Source organism: Peromyscus leucopus, chromosome 19 (genome assembly GCF_004664715.2).
Source record: "Peromyscus leucopus breed LL Stock chromosome 19, UCI_PerLeu_2.1, whole genome shotgun sequence".
Taxonomy (NCBI): domain Eukaryota; kingdom Metazoa; phylum Chordata; class Mammalia; order Rodentia; family Cricetidae; genus Peromyscus; species Peromyscus leucopus.
In genome coordinates this window covers 10480990-10505385 of record NC_051079.1, presented here as the reverse complement: position 1 = coordinate 10505385, position 24396 = coordinate 10480990, and the positions used below count along the sequence as shown (strand labels likewise).

Below are 24396 nucleotides of genomic sequence, written 5' to 3'. Positions count from 1 at the left end.
AAGTGTTACAAAGGCAGTACAGTGACTCAGACATTAAAGGAATATATTTAATGAAAGCAAAATTAGTGTCTAGAGAATATAACTTAGTAAGTGAAACACAGTAATTTTCCAGTGATCATGAGCTGAAGGAGGCCAGGCCATTTCATGGAAGGTTTGTTCAGTTTCTCAGTTCCTTTCCATAATACACTATTATTATTATTATTATTATTACTACTACTACTACTACTACTACTACTACTACTACTACTACTACTACTATTTACTGTATTTGTTTGTACATGTTGAGTGTATCCAGTGTGTCTGGTACATATATACACAATATGATACCTTCACAGCTGAGATTTTAGGTAATTTTGATAATACTTAAGCACTCCGATCTTTAGTAAGAGCAGCTGACCAGCAAAGTGCAACAGCAACTAAAGACAGCTTAATCAATGGCTGTCAGTGCACTGTGTGTGTATGTGCGTGCATGCATGCATGCGTGCATGTGCACGCGCTCACACACGCGGGATGCATGTAAGGATTGGAGGTGTGCAGTGCTGGGAATTGGAACTTGGGTTCCTGCAGAGCCCGTGCTCTTAATCTCAGAGCCATTTCCCCAGCCCCTGTAAGAGCACTTTTAATTGTGAACTGAGAGTCCTCAGCCTGGAGGATCTTCCAGCCCTTGCATCACTCTTTCCACTAATGAGCTAAGGAATGTTCATTTAAAAATATTTACTTCATATGCATGGGTGCTGTGCCTGCATCTTTTTCTGTGTACCATGTGCCTGCCTGGTGCACGCAGAAACTGGAGGAAAGTGTCAGATTCCCTAGAACCAGAGTTCCAGGCAGCTGTTGGCTGCCATGTGGGTGCTACAATCTAAATCCCGGTCCTCTGGAAGAGCAGCCAGGGCTCTCAGCTGCTGATCCATCTCTCTAGCTCCAGAGGCACTTATTTTAGAAGCAGGTGTTTATTGTACTCCGACGTCAATGCCTCCTCTCCATCTCTGTGCTATCAAGGCCACTGAACCCTAATGCTTGAACTGTCCACTTAGAAGTAGCTCCCTGGAGGGTTTCGGGAACACAGCCTCTAAATCAGACTTCTAGGGTTTGAATTTTGGAGGCACTGCTTTTCAGCTCTGTGCTCCTGAGTATATCACATGATCTTTCTCTTTCTAAGTCATCCATTCAGAGGGGAACTGCCTTCATCATGGTTGTCTGATAAAAGGGAAAAAACAGTAACAGGTGCTTTGAAGACCTGCTAGTATTGCTAGAATGAACTACATAATTATGCAAATTAGACCAGTCATATATTAGCATAAAATTAGGTCAAGTTACAAAATAGATGGGATATAATTCGTACAGTATATTCAATTTTAATACAATGTTTATATGAATTGTATTTATTTGTATTTTCTTTAAAATATTTCATTTTTAATTCTGTTCACATGTGTATGTCTGTGTGTAGGTATATACATGTCTCTGAAGGCAAGAACCTCTTTGGATCCCCTGGAGCTGGAGTTATGGGGAGTTGTGAGCCCCCCAAAGTGTGTATTGGGAACTGAACTCAGCTCTTCTATAAGAGCTCTGTGCTAATGATCACTGAGGTACCATTCTACTCCAAAAATCATATTTCTAAAGACAGTTGAAGTAGAATATACATACATATCATGAAAATTTGTTTTACCATTATTATTTTATGATTCAGTAGTAAACTAAGGACTTATTGTGAACTTATTAAAAATCCATTGTTTATCCAACTCCTTTCAAAATCCTCTAAGTAGAGAACTTTCATATTCAGAGCATCATTTGATTAATGAGATTTTGATTAAAATGAAAATTCCCAGAAATCTATCTATTGAATAAAATAAAATGCACATTTATTAAAAGACAGTCAGGCATGTAGTTTCCCTAAATGTCTTTACTATTATGTGTGAACATTAAAACGTTTTTTAAAGATTTATTTTATGTGTATGAGTGTGTTCTACATGAGTGTCTGGGAGTTATGGGTGGTTGTGAGCCACCATGTGGGTGCTAGGAACCCGAACCAGGTCCTGTTGAGTACTCCTAACTGCTGAGCCATTGCTACGGCCCAGGTATGAACATTTTAAAGGGGTGCACGTGAGGGGTAAGCTCTGTTTTGAGGTAAATTCTCAGTGCTCGAGTTCTGTTAATATGGATCCTAGCTGACCTCTCCAACGTTATTTGACCAGCGTTCTTTTATTTTAGGGTTCATGAGACTAGTATGTGGATCTGAGATGTGTGTGTGTGTGCATCTTAGAAAGTCATGCTTTATTCACGCTTATAAATAAAGGCATGATTTGACTCTGAATATAATTGACTGATTGTAGAGCATCTTTATAATTTCTTTTCCTCAGTCTTGTCCCCCATCCCCTGTGTGCGTGGAATGTGCTTACGGGCACACACCTGTATGAGTGTGCTTATGGAGGCCAGGCGGCATCTTGAATGTCGTTCCTTGGGTGTCTTCCTGTTTCTGTTTGGGACAGGGTCTCTCAATCACCCAAGCTTTGCTAAGTACGCTAGGCTAGCTGGCCAGTGAGTTCTAGGAATCAGGGTGTCTCTTCCTCCCATCCTGCTATGGCGGGGATCGCAAGCATTCGCTAGTGCACCTGGCTGTTTAGGTGGACACTGGGATTGAACTCAGATCCTCATGCTTGTGAGGCAAACACTTTACCGACGGAAGCCATCTCCCTAGCCCTGTTTTTTTTTTTTTTTTTTTTTTTTTTTTTTAAATGTTTCCATGTATGACTTGCTTTGGTGTATTTAAATTGTTGCTAAGTGATAAGCTAAACACATTTCAGATTTTTCTAGCAGTTTCCTTCAGTTTTACCAGTTAAGTGATTATAGAATGACGCTTCTCACACTATACAAACGAGCACAATGACTCTTGTAAATGATGTCACTGCCATGGACTACGAAGGGTACACTGGCTTACTCACACAGCAACATCAGGAGTCCTAGCAGGATCAATCCGATGGCAGCAGGCCCCAGCCCCCAGGATGACTCCCTGTATAAAATGGGTTCTCTGCTCGGGTTAGGAGATCTGCACAGGTTCCGGTCATCACACTGACACACGGTCAGAGTCAGGATCTCTGGTGTGTCACACTGCCCGCCTTCATTGTCCTTCACGATGACTGGGACACTGTACACTCCTGGAGACAACTGCTGTTGGGCTTGTAGACGCGCTGAGGTAGCTATAAAAAAAGCACAAATCACCAGTGAGGCTAGGCATCCCTTGCTCTCACAGCTTCTTGTTTTTGATAATGGTGCTAGAATTGTCTTTGAATCATGGTCACAAAGAGCAGGTCTGCTTTGGTTGGAGCACTGCTGAGTAGTGGAAGAGGTTTGATGGGGTCAGTCTGCCTACCAGGAATGTCCAGTCCATGGCATGTTGGTCACATGTGGCCCAAAATAGCTGCAGATGCAGTCCAACACAAAATTGTAAAAGCTTACAGGCACATGGCCTCATGTATGCCTTCACACTCTGATCCCATGTCCGACTCATTGAAACTCACTTTAAGCTTTGGGGGTACTCTCTCATCTCACTCCAGAGCGGAGAGCCTGGGTGATAGGGTTCCTGGTGGTGGGGCCCATTGCCTATTAGACAACTGAGCATCACTTGTTCTTGGCTCCCCATTTCTATACCACCTCTTTCTAAGTGGGGACCTGGGCAGTGTTGTAGTGTTTGAATTATTCTGGAATCCACAGTGCCTTTGACATGTGCCATGGCTACACAGTTTGTGTTGTCCAACCCAACTCAATTCAATCACCCCCCATCGTGCCACCCCCAAGAATTGACCCTGGAACCTTGTGAATACTAGGCATGTGCAGTATCACTGAGCAATATTCCCAGCTGTCTGTTCATTGACCATGTATCTATCTGGTAAACTCATTTGGAGACCAATGGTGCACGTAAAGTTTGGAGCTATTCCTTTAAATAAGATCAGAATGCCAAGGGTGAAAGGTCATGCAGAGCAAAATTTCTTTGGTGTCTGTGGTCATGACTAATGTATGACTGCAGGATACCATGGAGTACATCCATGAAAGGAAGCAAGATTTGTACAGAAAACAATAAAGGAGAGTGCGTTCATAGAGGATTAGCAGTGCCTTGGTCACTGTACAGTTCAGAAAGGGAGGAAATTTCTATTGTCTATGAGACTTTCGAAAAAACAGAAATATATAATAAACATGATATGCTTTAAGAGGAAATGATTCCTTTTTTTCATTGACTAGTGGGTTTGCAGGTGTCAGTCTATCGCGCTCTCAAGGTTGCCTCTTACCTGGCATGTTCCAGCCCTGGCTGGGCTGCACACAGGGACCCTATCTCAAACAACGATACTAACAAATGCAGAAAACAGCAAATGGTGCTAGAATTCATATAATTTCTCTTCCCTTCAGAGGAGACCAGGCTCATATCTTGGTTTCAAATGAATGTTTTCAGTTTTTCTTAGAAAGGACCCCTGTCAAAGGGGTTCATGTTCCTCTGGAAACACAAAGCCGCTGCGGCTCAGCCACGGAAGCAAGCTTCCTCTGACTCACCGTTCACCGTTCTGATGTTCCACATGACGGGCAGTTTCAGGGGCTGCTCCTCCAGCGACACTGTGTAGGGGCCGGTGTATCTGCCCCTCTCCAGGGTCCTCACCGAGACGAGCACAGACGGTGAGGAGCTGCAGATCTCTTCCTTCTCGAGGACAACTGATGGACAGTTTTCACTAAAACTGGGCACTTCCACAAGCACTGTGCCTGTAGATGTCTTACCAGTGTTTTCTGTAAGAAGAATAAAGAAATACAGAGAATAGATTTGTACAAAAACGACCCCCCATGCTCCCATCTCTTTTCCTGTCTCTCTCTCTTTCTTTCATTTTTTTTTTTTTTTTTTTTTTTTTTTTTGGTTTTTCAAGACAGGGTTTCTCTGTGTAGCTTTGCGCCTTTCCTGGAACTCACTTGGTAGCCCAGGCTGGCCTCGAACTCATAGAGATCCACCTGGATCTGCCTCCCGAGTGCTGGGATTAAAGGCGTGCGCCACCACCACCCGGCCTCATTTTTTTTTTTTTTTGAGAAAGAGTCACTCTAGGTTGCTCAGGTTGACTGGGAACTCCCTCCTCAGGCTCCTGAGTAGCTGGGATTATAGGTAACCCACTGCACCCAACTTACAAAAGCAACTTTTCTATTTCTTTCTTACTGCCAAGTTAGGATAACTTCTCATGAAAAGGTATATTTGTTATTATCAGGAGTAAAAAGACAACATCCTATTTCTGCAACTTATAAGACCAATTTAAACTGGCTGAGTTGCCTGGTGTATCTAGTAAGCAGCATTAGTATTAGTCAAATATTCTTGAAATCAAAGTAATTCATTAATTACAAATGAAATCAATAAAAAAAAAGCTGGAAAAGCTGTGGTTACATTTGTAACCAGGAGACGAAATTGCTTCTGCAATTTGAGCCTTAGTATCTGGAATAAATAATTATATTTTTTACTTAAGACTTAAAAGTTTACTGAAGTCAGTGTGGGTGGTGGCATGTGGCTTTTTAATCCCAAGCACTTAGGAGCAGAGGCATGTGGATCTCTGTGAGTTTGAGTCTAGCCTGCTCTACATAGTGAGCCACAGGGCCAGGTCCATATAGTTAGGCCCTATTGTAAACAAACAAACAAACAAACAAACAAACAATGTTGACAATCAAGCAGCAAAATAAAACTCTTCGGTGGTGAGATGATGAATGAGTTCTGTCATTTTTAGTGTTAGGGGTGGTTTTTCCAAATGTTAACATTTTTGATGTTTATTTTCTGGTGTTTATTACACTGAGTCTAAATTAATTTTATAGATTGGTAAATACACACATTCTATGAATATTATTTAAAACATCTCAGGAGAGGAAATTTTGTTGTTTAATGATGAGAGTTTACAGGCTTTCTGTAGGGAACTCACAACGTGAGCTTACATTTGGAGTGGATTTGTTATTGATTGTAGGAATTTTTTTACTGGTCCTCTAAAACTCAGTTATTAAAATTCAAAAAAATTCCTCCTGGGGCTAGGGAGATGGCTCAGAGGGTGAGAACACTTGATGTGCAAGCATGAGGTCCCAAGTTTGGGCCCTTAGCACTATGCAAAAAGCCGGGGCTGCTGTGTATGGATCTGCAACTCAGTCTCGTGGACCTGCTGACTGCCAGCATTGCTCCAGGTTAAGTAAGATACCCTGTCTCAAGTGCCTAAGGCACACCATATGGAGTAGGACACTCAACATCTTCCTCTGGCCTCCACAAATGCATGGGTACATGCACTCGCACACACATATGGATGAATATGCATCATACACCCCCCCCACACACACACACATACATACACACGCTTTCTCCCTCACCCATAGTAAACCAAAGGGACCAGAGTTATGGGTGTTATTAACTAAACTAGTAAGTGGAAATTCTTCGTCTCTCTTAGGTTCAGGTGTGGTGTCTCAGACCCAAGGCTCAAAGCTCCTAAGATAATGATCTTTAATGATAAAGGAAATAGGTAAAGCAGTCATGACCATCTACTCTGAAGGAAATGCTAATTTAAATATATCATTCAAAACCATGGAAATATCTTTCTTACCATCTATGGCCAAAATCTCAGCTGAGATTGTCTTGTTAACTATGAAAGTAGAATCTCGGTCGATGTTTTTGACAAATTTGATCTCAGCAGTTTTTGAATCAATCACAAGCAGACCACCATCATTACGACCCAGGACATATCTGTTTTATAATAGAAAAATATAAAATATTATTTCTTTAATGAATATTATTCAGCCAACATATTTATGCATGATCTAAAACGCTGTGTGTGTACTTATAAACAATATCAGAGTTCTGGAGAGAAGGCTCAGTACTCAAGTATTGTTGCTCTCATATGGGATCCAGGTTTGGTTCCCAGCACCCACATGGCAGCTCACAACCACCTGTAACTCCAGGGAATCTGATGCCCTCTTCTGGCTCCTTGAGGAACTACAAACACAAAGTACACAGACACACATGCAGGTAAAACACCCATATACATAAAACAAACAAATAAATCTAATAAAGAAGTAAAAAAAAAAACCCAGAAAAATTAACATGATGTAGGTGGATCACCCTTCATAATCCTTTTGTATGCATTAGTCTGGTTACTCAATTTTTGGCTGTGAAAAATAAAATAGAACAAAGTGAAACCAACCATGTACCTTTGGTCTTCAGACTGTGGCTGCTACTCTGTATGGTGCTTAACGCTTCAGCCACTACCGACTTTGCCTTGAATGGAGCCACAGTGTCTTATCTCACTAGAACTCACTCCTTTGGTGAACTTCTAACCTTTTGCAAGACTCAGCTATGAAGCTCTCTCCTGATTTCCATATGAGCTAAGGGGTATCCATCTTTTAGTTCCTACTAGTTTACAGACAAGCTATTTTTGCTCATGGCACAACATATTCTAATAATTTATCTGTGTATCTCTTCTTGAGTTATCTGTTCCTCAACTTCACCCCTTTTGTAGCTCTGTTTTTGGCAACCAGTTGATGGAGCAATGTGATGTAATCGTATATAGACAAAAGTCACACTAAGGACCCAGAGGATTTAAAGCCCGTCTTACCTGACAGAGGAGGCAGCTTTACCAGTGTCCTCATCAGTAGCTTGATATGTTCCCAGGATATAACCAGCCAGTTTGTTAGTGCTTACGCCCCTTGGCACAGTAAATGTCTTGGAGGGAGGACGGAATGAGATTCCTTCTTGGACATTGGTGACTTGGATTATGACTGGAGTCGGCCGAACTTGGTACTGGGAGATCACTGACTGGTGGAACTCAGCTTTGTTTCTGACAGCAATACTAAATTGCATGCTTTGCATTTGCTCATAATCCAGAGCCTGGAGTGAAACCAAATCAGACAGGAGGAAGCGTCACAAAAGACAAAACAAAGCAAACACAATCTGGAAGACCATGACATGGACAGGACCTTCTATTTCTAAAGAGCAAAAATGGTTTCAGAAGTCAACATTAATGTCAACTAGAGACTGCCTTATTTTCATGGGACCTTGTTTTGGTAGCCTGTTTATAAAGTGTCCCCTTTTTAGATAAACAAAACATCATTAACTCCTTTTCGGCTGTGAGGTAGAACTTAAAGAATCCCTAATTTGTGGTGGTAACATGGCTCAAGTCTTGATTCTGTTATGTTTGTAACAGAATCTGGGTGTTGTAAAGCATGGGGTTTGATTTCTCTGATCCTTAGCTTTTCACTTCTAAATGTTATGTACATTTTAACTTGTTTAAAAAATATATTCTTTTCAGTACTGGAAGTGGAACCCAGGATGTTACATATGGTAGGCAAGTATTCTACCACTATGCTACATCCCAGACCTTAACTTTTTCACATCTCAAACCAAACCGTACCTCACCAGCTTATTATAAGACTGAATGAATGAAGTCCTATGAGACATTCTTTTTTATTTCTTTGTTTTTGAGACAGGGTTTCCCTATGTAGTTCTGACTGTCACTTTATAGACCAGGCTGGCCCCCAACTCAGAGATCTGCTTGCCTCTGCCTCCTGAGTGCTGAGATTTAGGGCATGCCCCACCACTGCCTGGTGATAGGTTTTTATAAACAGCAACTTGGCTATTAATAAAATACTCATTAGATTCATGTATATTCTTTTCTGACATAAATAAAATTTCCCTGGTCTAAAGGCCAACTATCACATATTCGTTGGCAAAAAGACCAATCCATTCTTTTTATAGCAGTGAGCAGTCCCACTCTTCATGGAGCTGGTTTTAAGTGTTTTTACTTAAAACTGCTTGATTTTCTAATTAAATCAAGTCCCAAGGAATTCAAGGTTAACATTTTTCTTCTTTTTTCAGGAGGATAGATTAGGAAATGCCAATTTTTGTTTTATCTATTTACCAGTAGAATATTTTTAAGGAAAAAGATCTGGATTTGAGTGTCCGTCAGCTACAATGATTGCTTCTGAGGGTTCAGAGTTTCCCAGTGGAAGGGGAAGTGTAGGTTGAGACAAAGAGATTACAGAGCTGTGTGGAAGCAGGGAATTGCTTCTACTGAGAGTTAGGAAAGGTGTCTGAGAGGTTTTGGATCTGAGCTGAGCATTGAAGGATGCAGTAAAGTTATTCAGAGAAAGGCGGAGACACTTTCAAATACTCTGCTGCCGAAGGTGATCTGAGCTGGTTGGTAGGGCCTTGGGCACCGTGGTGAGGAAGGTTTACTACTCCATTTTGGAGCAGGTGGCTATCCACCTGGATGGCATGTTGGAATCACGTTGATTAGTCCAAGACTCAACAGTATGAGGGTTTCCCCACAGAATCCTCAGCGGACCGAGGCCAGGCAGAGGAAAAGTGGTAGGAGGCAGAGGAAAGCCATCCTTTAAAGGGAGTTTCTAGGCAGAACTTGATGTCTGGCCGATTGCTGTGAGGAAATGCCAGGGTTCAAGGATGACAGCCAGGTGTTGAGTTTGGGAAACTGAGTGACCCTAGTACATTAGATAAGGAGTCATGATGATGTTGACTGCAGGTCAGAAGCTGTAACACTCTCTGTGAAATGTGGAATAAGGGGATGCTTGCAAATCATCCAGCAGTCTCTTAATTAAGGAAATATCACTCACTCCATCACTATGTCAGACCTAGGTGTTAAAGAAGCTCCAGAATGTTCCCAAACCTGATGCCAAAGAATGTCAGCAGAGTGGCTATTTGTTCGGGTATATGCTATTTCCAGGCACAGCTGTCCTGATATAATTCCAGATGGGGAGTCTGTCATGCTGAACCCAAGCTTTACTCAGTTTTTTGCTTTTTACCTAGCAGAATTTGTTAACAGTTCCCACTTCCTGGAGAAATTCTGTGCTGACATCAGCTAATGCATTTAAACATGTTGACAAATTCCAGAGCCACAATCCCATGCATTCTCATCTCTTCCAAACTCCAATCCAACTGCAGACTGATTTTGATTAATATATGAAATGTCTTTGCTTCCCTGTCCAGAAAGCATGCAGCCCCCCACCCCTGTCCCCATCCCTCTCTCTATGTGTGTGTGTGTGTGTGTGTTATGGAAAGTACAATAACTTGGAAGGGATGCTGTCTTTAGGCAATATAACTATGATGATAGTAAAATAAATGCTATCTACTTTGTTATGTTTTCTATTTTTTTTAAAATAATAGAGTGGTCACATTATTGATGTAATTTATTTGTATAACTAGTAGTTTGAGTTACTGTAGAGTGTTTTTACCCATTAAGGAAACTCAGACCTTACCTTAACCACCTTCAGGATGCCTTCATTGGTTCTGGGATCTGTTTCAATTTCAAACCAATTCCCCTCATTTCCAGAGGTAAAGAAGTACACAGCCAGCCAGTTATCCGTGTATTCTTCATCCCAGTCTGTCACTTGAAACCGGAGTAACTCAGAATTTAAAGTATTTTCCTCAATACGTGCCGAATACTGAAAGAGAAACTCGGGATTTACGATTCAGTGCTGTGAGTGGTGAGGGCAGCCTGGCTGCAGAACTGGTTCTCACACTGTCCATCGCCAGGGTGTCTGGCTGACCTGGCTGGCTAGGCGAGTGTGCCCCTCCGCCCGCACTGTGCCAACCTTCCTCCAACCGAAGAGGATGGTCTTCAGCCACCCTGCTAGAACCCCCCCAGATGAGTGCTCAAGATTCAGCACTAGGGTTTACCTAAAAGAATCGCATTTACTTTAAACAGTATTTATCTTTATTTCTCCAATTATGTGTTATCTCACACCAATTCCTTAATTATATTTAAGCTAATTTTTTAAGTAGAAAAACAGAAAATTTAGTAGCCAGCAAAGAGGCAATTCGTGGCTTGGGATGCTAAACTATTAAGCGTATATAAAATGGTTCTTCAAGGACCAGTGGATGTACCTGAGAGTCTCTAAGCACCGGGAAGTTGTCATTGACATCTTTCACTTTAATACTGCATTCACATTGACTTGATAGTCCCGCTCCATCATTGTCTGCGCCACTCACCACCAGACGGTAGCTGCTGATTTGCTGAATTTGGAGAAAAAGAGAACAGAGATTAATTGTCAAAGGTTGTGAATGGCCAGTAGTTGCCTCCTGACAACATTTCAGATCATGAATCATGACTCACGCACACTGTTAGTTTGTCCATGGCAGAGAGAGACTGGTGTGGCTCCAGGTGACTGGGTGGAAGGTTTGAGGGACTACAAGCAGCTTCCTGTGTCGTAAACTTCTGAAGGTAGTGTTGTGGACTCAGAGCAGAAAAACAGGGATATAGGAATGAGAGGTGATGTGGTTGTCTAAAAGAAGCTAACTCATGGAATTTCCCTAGCAGTCTACTGGGAAAATCACCTGTGTGAAAGTAATATGCACCTGAGTAGCCTGTTCTGGTGGAGATAGAGGGTGGTGGTGGGAGACGATGAGAGAAGAGAAGATTCTTTGGTGTTTTGTAAGCAGAGGTAGAATTAAATAGAAATGTCTAGAGAAAAGCTATGCTATCAAAGTTTTATGACAGATAGAAATCTCTTCATCTTAGAATTTTCTCCTGATCTTTAGGAACTGATCACCGTGTAGGGTCTGCTGCACACCGGTGTCTTCCACAATTCTCCCCTTTGAGGTGTTGTGTGACAGGTTGTCCTCACAGGTATACATTCTGTTACAGCAGAATCACAACCACCAAGGCAAATTCCTCTAGACTGTCTCAGGCAAAGGGCGGGAGCTCTTCCCCCTTCTCTGTGTTCTCAGACAAAATGGAAGCACCACGCTTGGGTTGCTAGTCATCAAACCCTTGAGTTTGGTTTTTGGTTTTTGGTTTTTTTTCTTTTTTTTTTTTTTGATGCTTCCAAGTCAAACCTTGTCTTACCTCTCGATCAAGAGAACTGGTCAAAGTGCGGACTTCTCCAGTGTTTCGGCTGATGAGGAACATGGGCATGCCTGCAGGCTCCTGGGAGACGATTTTGAAGGCAATTTTAGAGTTCATATGGTTTGGCTCATCTGCGTCTGTGGCATTTAGGATCATTACCAGTGAATCTAGGAATATAGGAAAATTGTCAAAGCCTACATAAAGTTTGACATTACATTCACATTAAAGAGTCAAAATATTTTAGCACTGATTTCCATTTAAATTTTTTTAAACTACCTGTTTGCTAAAAACAATAAATAAAAAAAACCCAAAGTATGTCACTGATACTGTCTCTTTCTAGAATTTGTTGGCTTTCAGAAAAACCCTATGCTCCCTCAGCCTTGGCTTTGTTGAGAGTGGGGCTATCTTCTGTCTGGAGTTCTTCCCCAGACATATGTACCTCCATGTTTCCTTTTAAATATGATCCAAATAATGTGAATATGTCTCTCTTCCTTAAAATCTAAAAACATTGAGCTTGTGTATCCAGGCTGCCTAAGAGGCCTCTTCACATTTGTGACTCAGAAAGAAGTTGTATACCTAGATACTAACTTTGTGACGAGACTATAATCTACAAATGTAATTCTGATGGTAATTGTTAAGAGTTACTACAAGATTTGGAAAGGAAAACTCAGACTATCTTAATGAATTTTTTGTTGTCAAACTACTGAACAAACTAACAGAATAGTTTGTAAAAATGACATAATGATATATGTAATTGAAAGATGTGAATTGGAAGCGGCTGGAACTATAAAAGACTTACTTGAAGCACTATTTTCTTCAATTTCACCATTGAATATGGTTTGTGAAAATATGGGAGCATTGTCGTTGACATCTAAAATTTTCACTGTTAATATGAGTGGTCTCTCTACATCTTGTCCCAGGGCATTTAGAGCTCGGCATGTGATCTAGAAACACAAGGAGAATATCCATTGTCACTATATGGAGTTAGTTTGAATATTGTTAACACTCATAAATTAGATCAATGCTGGCATTTACAGAACTTAATGAATAAAGAAGAAAAGCATTTCCCCAAAGTGTGGGCAAAGGAAACGTTTCCCACTCCTGCCATTGGCCCAGCTGCCCTTCCTTCAAGCTGCTGCTTTTTGGCAGGATGAAGTTCTGGAAAGTTCCCATCCTCACCCTCACTCTCTGGGCGTATTATGCCAGGCACATGAACCACCGGGGGAGGTTTTTAGTAGAGGGATTAAGTTTATTCGTTGATAGACTAATCTGGGTAATTCCTTCTGTTGCAAACCCACCTGGGGAAGAGCTACCCTTTAACGTCACAAAGTACAAGGAGAAGGATACCCTGACTGAGGACTTACCAGGAAGCTCGGGGTTTCCTCACGATCAACTATGGCCGTTATGTTAATATCACCATTGTTTGGGTCAACGACAAAGATCCCAAAAGGGGGCTGATCAATTCCCACCCCAGAAATTCGGTAGGTAATTTTCTGGGTTGCTTGGAAATCTGAAGTGATCTGTAAGAAAAAAATGGCTTAAATGTCAAGCTGACCCTTGATGGGCCTTCTCCTGCCTGACTCCTCCACGGTCTCAAGTCATCTGTTCTCTTGGTCCACCCTTTCCTTTACTGTGTTATCTATTCTTGCACTACTTGACTATTGGAGACTGGGAATAAGGGATAAAATAGGGCTGTTCTGCTCACCAGCAGGGACCCAGGATGATGAGCCGGTTGGAATGAACGCCTGTTTGGGTTGTGGCACCATGGTGGGAGTGTTAAAAGGTAAGAAAACAAAGGGGGGTTAGGTGTGGGAAAGCTTCTTCTGGATGCTCAGTACTTACTTAGCATTTAAAAAAGGATGCTTCCCTAAATTGGAAGAAATGACAGTGAAGAGGAGAAGGGAGAAAATAAGGTAACAGATGTTCAAAGTATGTGTGAAGATGAATTGGTTTTTATTTTTATAATTTTAAAGCTGTTTAACAGAGAGAATAGTACAAGGCTCACGAGACAGCTCATTGTCCAGCCTCAGTAGTTGCCCATCCAGGGCTAATCCAATGTTTACTCTCAGTCAAATGATTACCATCTCTCTCTATTTTTAGCCTTGTTTAATAGAATCTGGATATACACAGGCTAATACATTAAAATGAGCCAATATATTTCTTAATCCCAGTTTATAACTCTAAGCTATCATTCCTCTCTCTTTTTTTTTAACATTACTATTATAGTTTTGCTGTAGACAATAGGTGGTTGTTCTGTGGACTTCGCAGGCTACGTATTACTGAGTGGAATTGCTGTATTGTCTTGAATTTGCGTGCAGTGCATTTATTCTAAGGCTCACACTGCTGCTGTCAATGTGACTTACCTTGGCAATTGGGTTTCTTTTTGAGTTGTCTTCTCTTTCTCTGCAGGGCTTGGCGAATTTTACCCATTCTCGTTTGTACCTTCTTTTGGCCTGTTGCACCGCTGTCCTGTCTTCACTGGGCTGTTCTCCCGGCTGTGTTGAGAGAGACCCACTTTATCACGTCCATGGCGGGCAGTCTTTGCTTTGAATATTGATCAAAGATAGACACCCGCGCTAAGGAACTTTACCTTTCTACTTTGATGACCATTTGCTCACCTGATACTTTGTCAAGAAGCGGCATTAAATAGGTCGTTGCAAGGCTATGTGATGGTTATTATTACCATTTGATCATATTTGAGTCCCCCCTATATGCTCCATAATAAGATTTGACTTGTTGTTTATTTAAGATAAGAAGAAAAGGAGCCAGACAGAGTAGTGCATGCCCGCAAACAAGCAGCAGTGAGGCTGAGGCGGGAAGATTGCCCGGAGTTCAAAGCTAGCCTGGTCTATATAGTGAGTACCAGGCGAGACAGGATTACCCAAAAGACTGGTTCGCCAATAAACAGAGCCCAGCAAGCAAGCAAGCAACCAAGAATCCAATAGAGAATAAGAATAACATGAACAAGACCATATGAGTTAATAATCAAAATATTTATAGATAACTTGAAAAGATTTTGGGGTTTTTTTTTGCTAGAATTTTAGTTTTATATATTTTCACAGTTGAATTATCAAATAATTAAATTACATACTTTTCTCAGTATAATTTTAAGTTTCAGAAGTAAACTCTGGTTTTAATGATACAAGCCGCACACTTTACCTCTGCCTGCAGCTCCCCATGCACCAGCAGCACCACCTGTAGACATCAAACAGAATCAGACTCCACGTGAGTTCTTCAAACAGATGGCTCTATAAAGCTAATAATCCTTATCAATGCATTCTGTTCCTCAGATTATAGTTCATTTCTAGCTTTTAAGCATCCCAAAGTGTAAAATTCTCCACCAAGAGAAGGAATATTTTCCATACAAACAAGTTCCTCTTGTTTTTCAATCTGGCTTCAGACTTTTTAAAGATTTATTTGTTTTACTTCATGAATATTTTGCCTGCATGCATGTATGTGCACCATGTGTGCACCTGTTGGATCCCCCACAACTGGGGTTCAGGACAGCTATGAGCTGCCATGTCAGTGCTGGGAATTGAACCTGGGTACTCTGCAAAAGTACCAAGTACTATTACCTATTAACTCCTAAGGTATATCCCTAGCACCACGATGTCAGATTTTTTTTTAAATGTCAGAAAAGAGGAATCTACCAGCCGTCAGAGGCTGGGGCTGGAAGATCATTGCTAGTCTGAGACAAACCTAGGTAATATAGTAAATGCATATCAGCTTGGACTACAGAGTAAAACCTTGTCTCAAAACAAAAGAACAAAACAAAAACAAGGAAGAAGATTCATCACCACCACCACAACCACCATCATTATTACCATCACCACCATTCACCACTATCTCCTTGATTGTAAAATTATGCTTTCAGTCAGTTTCAGTCACTCGATGTTTCTTCCATGGATGCCATAGAAATCATTGCTTTAGGAACTGTTGTGATAAACCTCTGGAAGTGGTCACAGAATTATTGACAACTATTATGCTGGCCATGGTGGTGCATGTCTACAATCCCAGCATGTGGGAACCTAAGACAGGAAGATTATGAAGAGTTGGAGGACAGCCAGGATGACGTAGCAAGACCTTGTCTCAAAAAAAAAAAAAAAAAAAAAAAAAAAAAGAAAGAAAGAAAGAAAAGAAAAGAAAAAACTAGGAAAAAAAAAAGCAACAACAAAAATCAAACCCCCAAACCTCTATTATCTATCGTGTGCTTATACAAAAGCAACCCTGGATTAGCTCCTTTTAAAGACAGGTTCTTTTGTTACCCGCTTTTGTCTCCCCCCACCTCTTTTAAAGCTATATTAGAGTAAGGAGAGCAGAATGAAACCATTCTGGTTTATGAAAATGAAATCTTTTTCTAAAAGCAGGGGTTGTCCTATGCCGGTCTCAGGTGCTGTTTGCTGTGGGGCATAAATCTTCTCTTCTCCTTCCTACTGCAACATAAACATTGCACTTCCTTTTAAATTCCAGAGGTAGTGGTGCTTGTCTTCAATCCCAGCACCCAGGAAACAGTGGCAGGTGGATCTCTGTGAGTCTGAGACCATCCTGGTTTACATAGTGAGTTCTAGCCTAGGCAGAACTACGTAATGAGACCGTGTCTCAAACAAACAAACAAGCAAGCAAACAAGAATTTCATTGTATACTACTGGTATAAAAAATTAAATGAGGATAGAAGAAGTTGGGCTGCCTGGGACCTTTGCTCTCTCAGGAGCCCACAGGCCTGGCGTCTGTATCGCTTTCCACCTGGAATGCATTCTTGCTCCTCACTGCCCACCTACATGTGATTCATCTGGTCAAGCACCAACATGCTCCATGAAGCTGCCTTTACTAATGCCTCCCGCTCTGAGTCTGTACAGCTCACATTGTCTTTAATGGCATGCAGCTCCCAAATGTCCCTGTGTCTTACTGTTTTATGAGTATTAGAGAATTTCTTCATGAGCCTTCCCAATCGGGGTGTTACTTATGCTATCATCCCTCCCCATTCAAGTGTTTAGCAACCATTTGCTGCTCCACGAGTGTGAGATCTGAGGGGAAAAGGTTGTGGAAAACAAATTACAGGATAAAATTAGAAGGGTGATAGTGCTAGGTGACTTGTTTAGTTGTTATTCACAGAACATTATATTTAATATTGCTATTGTTTATTGCCACCACCTGAAGAAGATACTACTATATAACCCCTGTTTTTATAGATCTAGAGATGTAAGAATACGAATCCTTTCTCCCTGTTTAACAACCTCCAATGAGCTAGGGTTGAAACATAACCACTTTATCTCCAGAGTGTGTGCATTGCCATGACACTAGATTATAACCCCAAGCTAACGTAAACACACAGAAGAAAGTTATATGACAGTAACCTGAGATTTTTATCTGGCCAAAGGCTGATCCTGGTTGAACCTGAAACAATGTAGATTTATTACATCATTTATTTTTGAAGATTATAATGAACAGGCAGGTTCAAGTCTGAACCAAAGGAGCAATTACAGCAGACACAGGATGATCAACCCCTCCACTGTAAACATTTCAGCAGAAATTCTGATTTTTAAATAGTGTCTCAAGATGATGCCCCAACACCGTGCCATCTATTAGGAAAGAAGGGGCCAGTGTGGTGTGGTCACTGACCATTCTTTCTCATCTGATTGTGAGGGGAAGGATGGGCTGGGTATGCTCCTCTTTACAGGAAAAATGGAGTCATCCAGAAAACATGAGTCATGTCTGTACTAGCTCCATGGAGAATGAGTCTTCTAATAGACATTCAAGCCTGGCCCTACCTTCCCAGGAGGGCAAAGCCTGGTCTATGGAGAATTAACAGAGCAGACCACAGGCTATCCTATTTCCAGTGCTTTGAGGGAACCAGAGTCCTCAGATGACTTATTCATTCTAAATTTTAAACTCTCTTAAGACTGATCTCAATGGATGGCCCCTCATTTAGTGTTTGTTTTTAGAAACAAGAGGAACGTCATAGGAAACATTTCTGAATGCTGAAGCACTCATTGGCTGGCTAGAATTCCGATTACAGCTGTGCATTAATTCTGAGGGCCGTGGAGCCTTGGGAAGGGGGCTCTGACTGGAGAAACAGGTCACTGAGGGTGGAGCTCAGAAAGCTGGCCCATCTCTAGTCCCAGCAAGCCCTCTTTGCCTCCTGTGGGAGCAGCTATTGATGTAAGATTCCCTTGGCATGCCCATTGCCGCCCTGCTTTCCAGCGGCAGACTGGAGTCATTAGCCAAAGTAAAGCTATCCTCCCTCAAGGTTTCTGTCGGGAGCTTTGCAGCAGCTTTGAGACAAGCAGCTTACCCAGCCACACTGCCCGTTCCCAGAAGGCATCACAGAGTCCACCACACTCCCCGCTGGGGAAGTCGGAGAATAAGTTAGGTAATTCAAGGAGTCATTACATATTTAAGTATGATTTTATGTATTTTGTATTTATACCTTTCGGGTAAGAAATGTCATGAAATGCCTGTAGGTTGGTGTTTCACTGCCATAATTGATCAACTAGTCAGAAATAGTGATTGTAAGCCTGTCAGGTCATAGAAATCCTCCAAGACACATTTGATAAATGAGTTACACAATGCACAGTTCAGAAGAACGGGCGACTTACTCTTCCTATTTCTATGTGGAAGCTCCTTCACGTATGGTGGCCAGTGTTCTAATAATCCCACTGTAGGCTGGAAATACTAATCTGAACGCGCATTTAACATCCATAACCCTCTGAACATCATAGTGCAGTCTGCGTCCTCAGAATACTTACTTCAATCTGCGGTTGGGGAATCATCTAACACAAAAGCTATTTGATAACCAAGCACTGAGTACTTCATGGAATTTACTGTATTTAACACCAAAAACAACAACCCAAGGGCTGTGTAAATATAAAGCAGAAAAAATTGAAGTGAGGACTGTGTAGAATTTTTGAATTTTAAAGCCACAAAACATCCTAAAAAACTTTGTATTCACCAAGGCAAATTCTCCTATTGAATAATATAGTAAATTATTTAGAAATCAATATATAATTTCAGACAATTCAGTTTTCAAGAACTGATTGTAAACACAATTAATTTAGAAAGTTGATTTTTTTTTAGCTGAGATATTTAGCTATGTAAAAGTGATGCCCTTGGCTGTTTGCTGATATTCCGTTTGACTGCATAGGAGGATGCTGTGTTGTGTGTGCTGGTGTAAATCTGGACCCTGGTTTTCTTTTTCATCGTGTGTGTGTGTGTGTGTGTGTGTGTGTGTGTGTGTGTGTGTGTGTGTGCCAGGTCATGTGTGTGGAGGTCAGAGGACAGCCTTAGGTGTTGGTCTTCACCTTCTACCTTGTGTGAGATAAGAGCTCTGGTTTGCTGCTCTGGTTGCCAGACTCCTGGGCCACAAACTTCAGGGAATTCCTGTCTCTTCCATCTTCCCATAGGCATGTTCTGATTACATATGTGTACTGAGTGTTCCGAACACATGTACACTGAGTGTTCTGATTACATGTGTACACTGAGTGTTCTGATTACATGTGTATACTGAGTTCTCTGATGAATACATGTGTATACTGAGTGTTCTGATTACGTGTGTACACTGAGTGTTCTGATTATGTGTGTACACTGTGTTCTGATTACATGTGTCCACCATTGCATCTGTGTCCACCTGGCTTCTAAGGATCTGATTTCAGCTCTTAACCCTTGCTTGGCAGCCCTTCCGAGCCATCTGCCTAGGCTCCAGAATGATTTAAATGCCAGTCCCAGGCAGCACCACTATCTGACTTGGGAACATGACCCAGTCCCTCCATTTCCTCATCTGCCACAGGGGGATTACACTACTTATTAATGTGTAGGTTTGATGTGAGGATTGAACTCTGAGCAGGTGTAAAGCACATAGTGAGCCCAAGTGCACAGTAGGTGCTTAGTAAATGCTAGTAATTTCTGTTAGACTAACGAGAGAAGGAAAGGGGTAGCAAAAGCCCTTTGCCTATGCAGAGAGAGACCCCTTAATGCAGTGCTCGGCTGGGCCGCTGTGCAGGCTGCTCCTGGCAGACTTCAGGAGAGCTGCATCCACTGCAGTTCCCATGCTATTGAAGTTGTGCAATGCACAGCCTGGCCAGCTGTACTGCGTTAGAAAAGCCGTGCATTAGGCAGATTCAATTATTCGTCATGTAATTATGGACAACCCGTCATCTGTGTGATTTCCTCATGAGGCACTTCCCCAAGCAAGCCCTCACCTTAGGCTATCAGGTTGAGTTTTTACTGGAAAGGAACACCGAAGGCTAAGAGGTTTCCGCGAAACCTCTGGGACTCGGAGTGTTCTAGTCAGGGGCGAGAACTGGTTTCTGGTATTAGGCAAGGGGGAATGCTAATTGGTAGAAATAATTAGGTCTCTCCCGATGGTTGCCAAAGCCAGGCAGTGTTAGGCAGGCCGGCAAGGTTCCTCTGCCTCTGGAATCTTGAATTTCGAAGAGGTTCAGTGAGACTCATCTTCATATGTTCATCAACAGTGGAAACAACCATTTCACTAATCAAGAATGGAAAAGACACCCCAGAGACTTTCCGTTGATTAAAATGGGAGGTTTAGCTTAAAGCCATTTAAAATAAATAAATAAATAAATAAACTGATGCATAGAAAAGATGGATGGAAGGAATCTTGCTGTTTTCAGGACACATTCTGTTCATGACTTGACATTTTAATGACCTTCACTTTCCCCCTTCACCACAGACAGCTTAAAAAAAACTGTGTTAAACTTCTGAGTTTTGAGCATCTCTGTTAATTTCCTAAGCAAAGTTTTAGACAGCATTGTAACATGAAATCAATGAGCTCATTCTTCAGGTATAGAATGCTATGGCAAAAACTTGTTTTAGATTTTGATAACTGTAAAATGTGGAATAATGGTTTTCTTTGAAGACAGTTTTTATCTGCAGAAGTGAGTCTCTGAATCTTAACTATAAGTTTTTCTTGAAAATGTTGATTTTGTGTTATGTGGAATAAATTAGATAAATATAGATCACTGATAAATCTTACACCTTAAAAAGGATATTCAGGTTTACTTTGTACCTATATATTCCAAAGAATTAATCTTGAAGCCCAAATAGCTGAGACTTTGGAGAAAAATCTCTACATTTGAAAATGTGGCATTTCCCCACACTCACAATACTCTTGTAATTTTCAAAACAATCGTTTCAGAAATATTATTTTAAAAATTTTTTGTGTATGTGCATGAATAGGTGAGCGGTGTATATGTGTATGTGTTTTATGTATTCACACATGTATGTGCATGGAGGTCAGAGGAGGGCACTGGGTGTCCTTCTCTATCACTCTTTACTTTATACCCTTGAGTCAGGGTCTCTCACTGAACATGGAACTAGGCTAGTGGCCAGCAAGACCCAGCAATCCTCCTGTCTCCATTTCCGATCGTGGAGGCTCCAGGTTGTATGGCTATACATGGCTCTCGAGGATTCAAACTCAGGTCTTCATGTGTGTGCAACAAGCTCTCTTAACCTCCATCTCCCCAGCCCCACACAGCTATTCTTAATATTCTGTAACTGAAGACTTGTTGAAACTGATGTCAGTGGTTATTTGAAGCACTGAACCACAATACTGAGACTGATGTCATCAAGGATCACCCCTAGTCCTGAAACACTACAAGAGGATGGTATCAGAGTCTTGCAAATACTTCTGCTTCTCAAAGCGCCTTTGTGAACACAATGATGCTCCCTTCTCACTGTGGGCATTTTAGAGAGGCAGAGACAGGGCGAAGGTGATTCTCTCTCTTTATTATTATTTTTTGCTGCTTGTTCTTTTTGAGACAGGATCTCTCTACAGAGCCCTGGCTGTCCTGGAGCTTACTATGTAGACCAGACTGGCCTTGAACTCACAGATCATCTGTCTCTGCCTCTTGAGTGATGAGGTTAAAGGTGTGTGCTACCATGCCCAGCCTAAGATGATTCTTCTTGGACAATAGAGAACACAGGACCTGGAGTGAGTCAACGGAACAGCTGCACACTCAAGCCTAGGTCTTGCTGTTACACCTCACATTACAATGCTGTCAGTGACCTTGTATGGTGTGTGTGTTGGGAAAGATACTTAGAAACCTCCAGACACGTCTTTCAACTTTCAGACACCACCCTTTAACAACAAATGATGCTGGTGCTCTGAGAACATTGCTTTTTACCCGTAACCACATTGTCAAAACTCTGGGTGGCTCCTCTTTCTAAAAGGATTCCATTTGCCTTCACCGAATGAACGTTTCAGTGTCACACTCATCCACCTTTTTAAATCACTCCCCGATTCTCTAGCATACACTTTCAGTCCAGTCAAACCGGTAGCTCCATGGCCCCCGGCAAAGGCCACAATTGCCCTGTCTCTGCTTGTATAGGTCTGACAATGGAACAGTTCGGTCCATCTCCACTTACGGAATTTCAACTCCCACTGAATCCACTGAGTCTTACCTGCCGAACACCGCCCTCTGCAAGTAGGATTAGTATATGTCTTTGTTTAATGTGAAGCACAAATGGCCACCGCAGGAATGGTTTTAAAATTTCTTATACTTGCATCAAAAGGCTTGGTAAAAAGTTAAAGTTAATTGGTGGTGTGTTTAATTTAATCTACTGAAAATACTATAATTTCAATACGCAATCAAAATAAAAACTAATAATATCTTTTTTACTCTTGTTATGTTGTATGTTTTACATTTAATGCTGTATCTCATCTGAGAACAATTCTATTTGAAGTAATAAATATCCATGTGTGGATAGTGGTTATGATATTGCACAGGTCATATCTAGACCCTTCATTTTAAATTTCTCTGTCTCTCTCCCCCTCTTCCCCTTCCTCTCTCTCCCTCTTTCCCTGTCTTTCCTCTTTCCTCTCCCCCTACATGGGCAAAACTTCACTGTGTGTTGGGAAATGTCTTCTATGTTGTGTCTTCCTCGTCACCAGCATCATAGGAGAACCGAAGGCTGATTCACAGTTAACAGAGCCCTTGTTCAATCGGTTCATTTTTTAAAAAGCAGTGTGATGCCTGTTTTCTGTTTGAACACTGTCATGTGAGGGAGAATTGAGGCATTCTTTCATACAAGGCATTGGTTGTGATGGCAGACACATTTTTAGACAGTTCTTGAGATCAATCTCCCTGTGACTTTTAGAAGTCACCGTTCTCTGTGTTTTGAAATGAGGCAATGGCTTGAATGGATGCCGAGGCCAAGTTTATCATCCACAATGTGGTGATTAACTTTGGAAATTTTTCCTATATTTATTTACATTCAAATTTTTGGTGATCTTCATGGTTTGAGATGTTATGACATATTTCTGCCTCACTAATACAATGATTAAGGCATAAACTAGCTTATAGTATCTAAGCTAATGGGTTCACTTTAGGTTCTTCTTGCCTTTTAGGAAACATGTAATGTTTGCCCGGCCAGCAGAAGAACTTCTCTCCTAAACACCATTCTCCTGCAAAGTTCATGTCTCCTCCACAAAATCTCCATACAGTTTGCACATAATGGCTAAATGTAAAACCGGTTTTCTTAATAATCCTTCCAACTTGTCTAGAGTCTAAATTACTTTGATTTTAGTTCAACGGTTGGTGACTATTCTAAAAACACGTCGGGTGTCAAGATCAGGCATGCAGAGTTCTTAGCCCTTTGCTTAACGAGAGATGTGTAATCTTAGAGAACAGAAGTGGCTGTGTCGTGCATGTTTTCATTTGTGTGTTAGAAAAAGGTGCTGCTTTGAAGAAAATAAAGATGTGAAAAATAAAACCTGAGATTGGGATGAGTTAATTTGATCACTGAAGAAATATCAAATAGTTACATTAAAAATTAACTTTTTTCCTGTTTTATATTTCTTTTCAAAATTAGACATAAAGAAAAGCAAAAAAAGAAGGAATTTAAAACTTCCACAGTTTAACGTTTAGTTCTGCTGCTTCCTTTTTAGAATGTATAACAGGGACACAGCAAACAAATTCAATCTTCTGGAGTAAGCAAGGCAGCAGAGAAAGCTTACTAGTTTCAGAATAAAAACTTACCATCAGGAGGGCCAGAGGCCCCAGGGCTCTGGGGAAGAGGCAGGTCATTGTCGCCGGTGTCCCTGGTGAACAAATCCAAGCCCCTCGCTGCAGCTGCTCACCCGGGTATCTGTAGCTGATGTCTGAAGCACCCTTTCTGGTAGTGGTGGCTCTGCTGTCTGCTCTGGGACTCTCCTGGTGGCCTGTTAGTCTGTTGCTCCCCACCCCAAGCCAAGGATTGGTCTCAGCAGAAACGCTTGCATCACTGCCTCCCAGGTAAAAGCCGAGACACACCTCAGTTCCTACAGCAATGGAATCCTTTGTTGGAAGCTAAATGAGAAGTTCACAGGCCAAAGACAAGAGTCGAATAGGAAGGTACCAGATGAATAACACATTAATCATGGCATGGAAGTAGAGAGCTGGCCCTGGCCACACTTAAAAAAAAATCTAGTTGGCTTCTTACGATCACAACTGAAAATGAGAAAGCAGAGGAGGAAACAGAAAATTCCCCAAATCTACTTGTGGAAAAGCTCTCGTTTTAAGGCTGACTATATTTGGGCAAGGGGTGCATCTTAATTAAT

General features: G+C 41.4%; 1 protein-coding gene across 2 annotated transcripts in view; it reads right to left on the bottom strand.

Annotated features, from left to right (window-relative positions):
• Positions 1-24147, bottom strand: part of Dsg3 (desmoglein 3) — a 30218-nt gene extending 6071 nt beyond the window's left edge. For both annotated transcript variants that reach the window (XM_037196971.1, XM_037196972.1), the window contains exons 1-12: positions 23837-24147; positions 15003-15038; positions 14207-14338; positions 13208-13363; positions 12643-12787; positions 11844-12010; positions 10883-11011; positions 10255-10440; positions 7599-7870; positions 6591-6730; positions 4540-4767; positions 2940-3194 (exon numbers count right to left, since the gene is read on the bottom strand). In XM_037196971.1, the coding sequence (XP_037052866.1) occupies positions 2940-3194; positions 4540-4767; positions 6591-6730; positions 7599-7870; positions 10255-10440; positions 10883-11011; positions 11844-12010; positions 12643-12787; positions 13208-13363; positions 14207-14338; positions 15003-15038; positions 23837-23884 (1894 nt within the window). In that variant the 5' untranslated portion in view covers positions 23885-24147. The remainder of the gene's footprint in view (positions 1-2939; positions 3195-4539; positions 4768-6590; positions 6731-7598; positions 7871-10254; positions 10441-10882; positions 11012-11843; positions 12011-12642; positions 12788-13207; positions 13364-14206; positions 14339-15002; positions 15039-23836) is intronic.
• Positions 24148-24396: the final 249 nt, after the last annotated feature.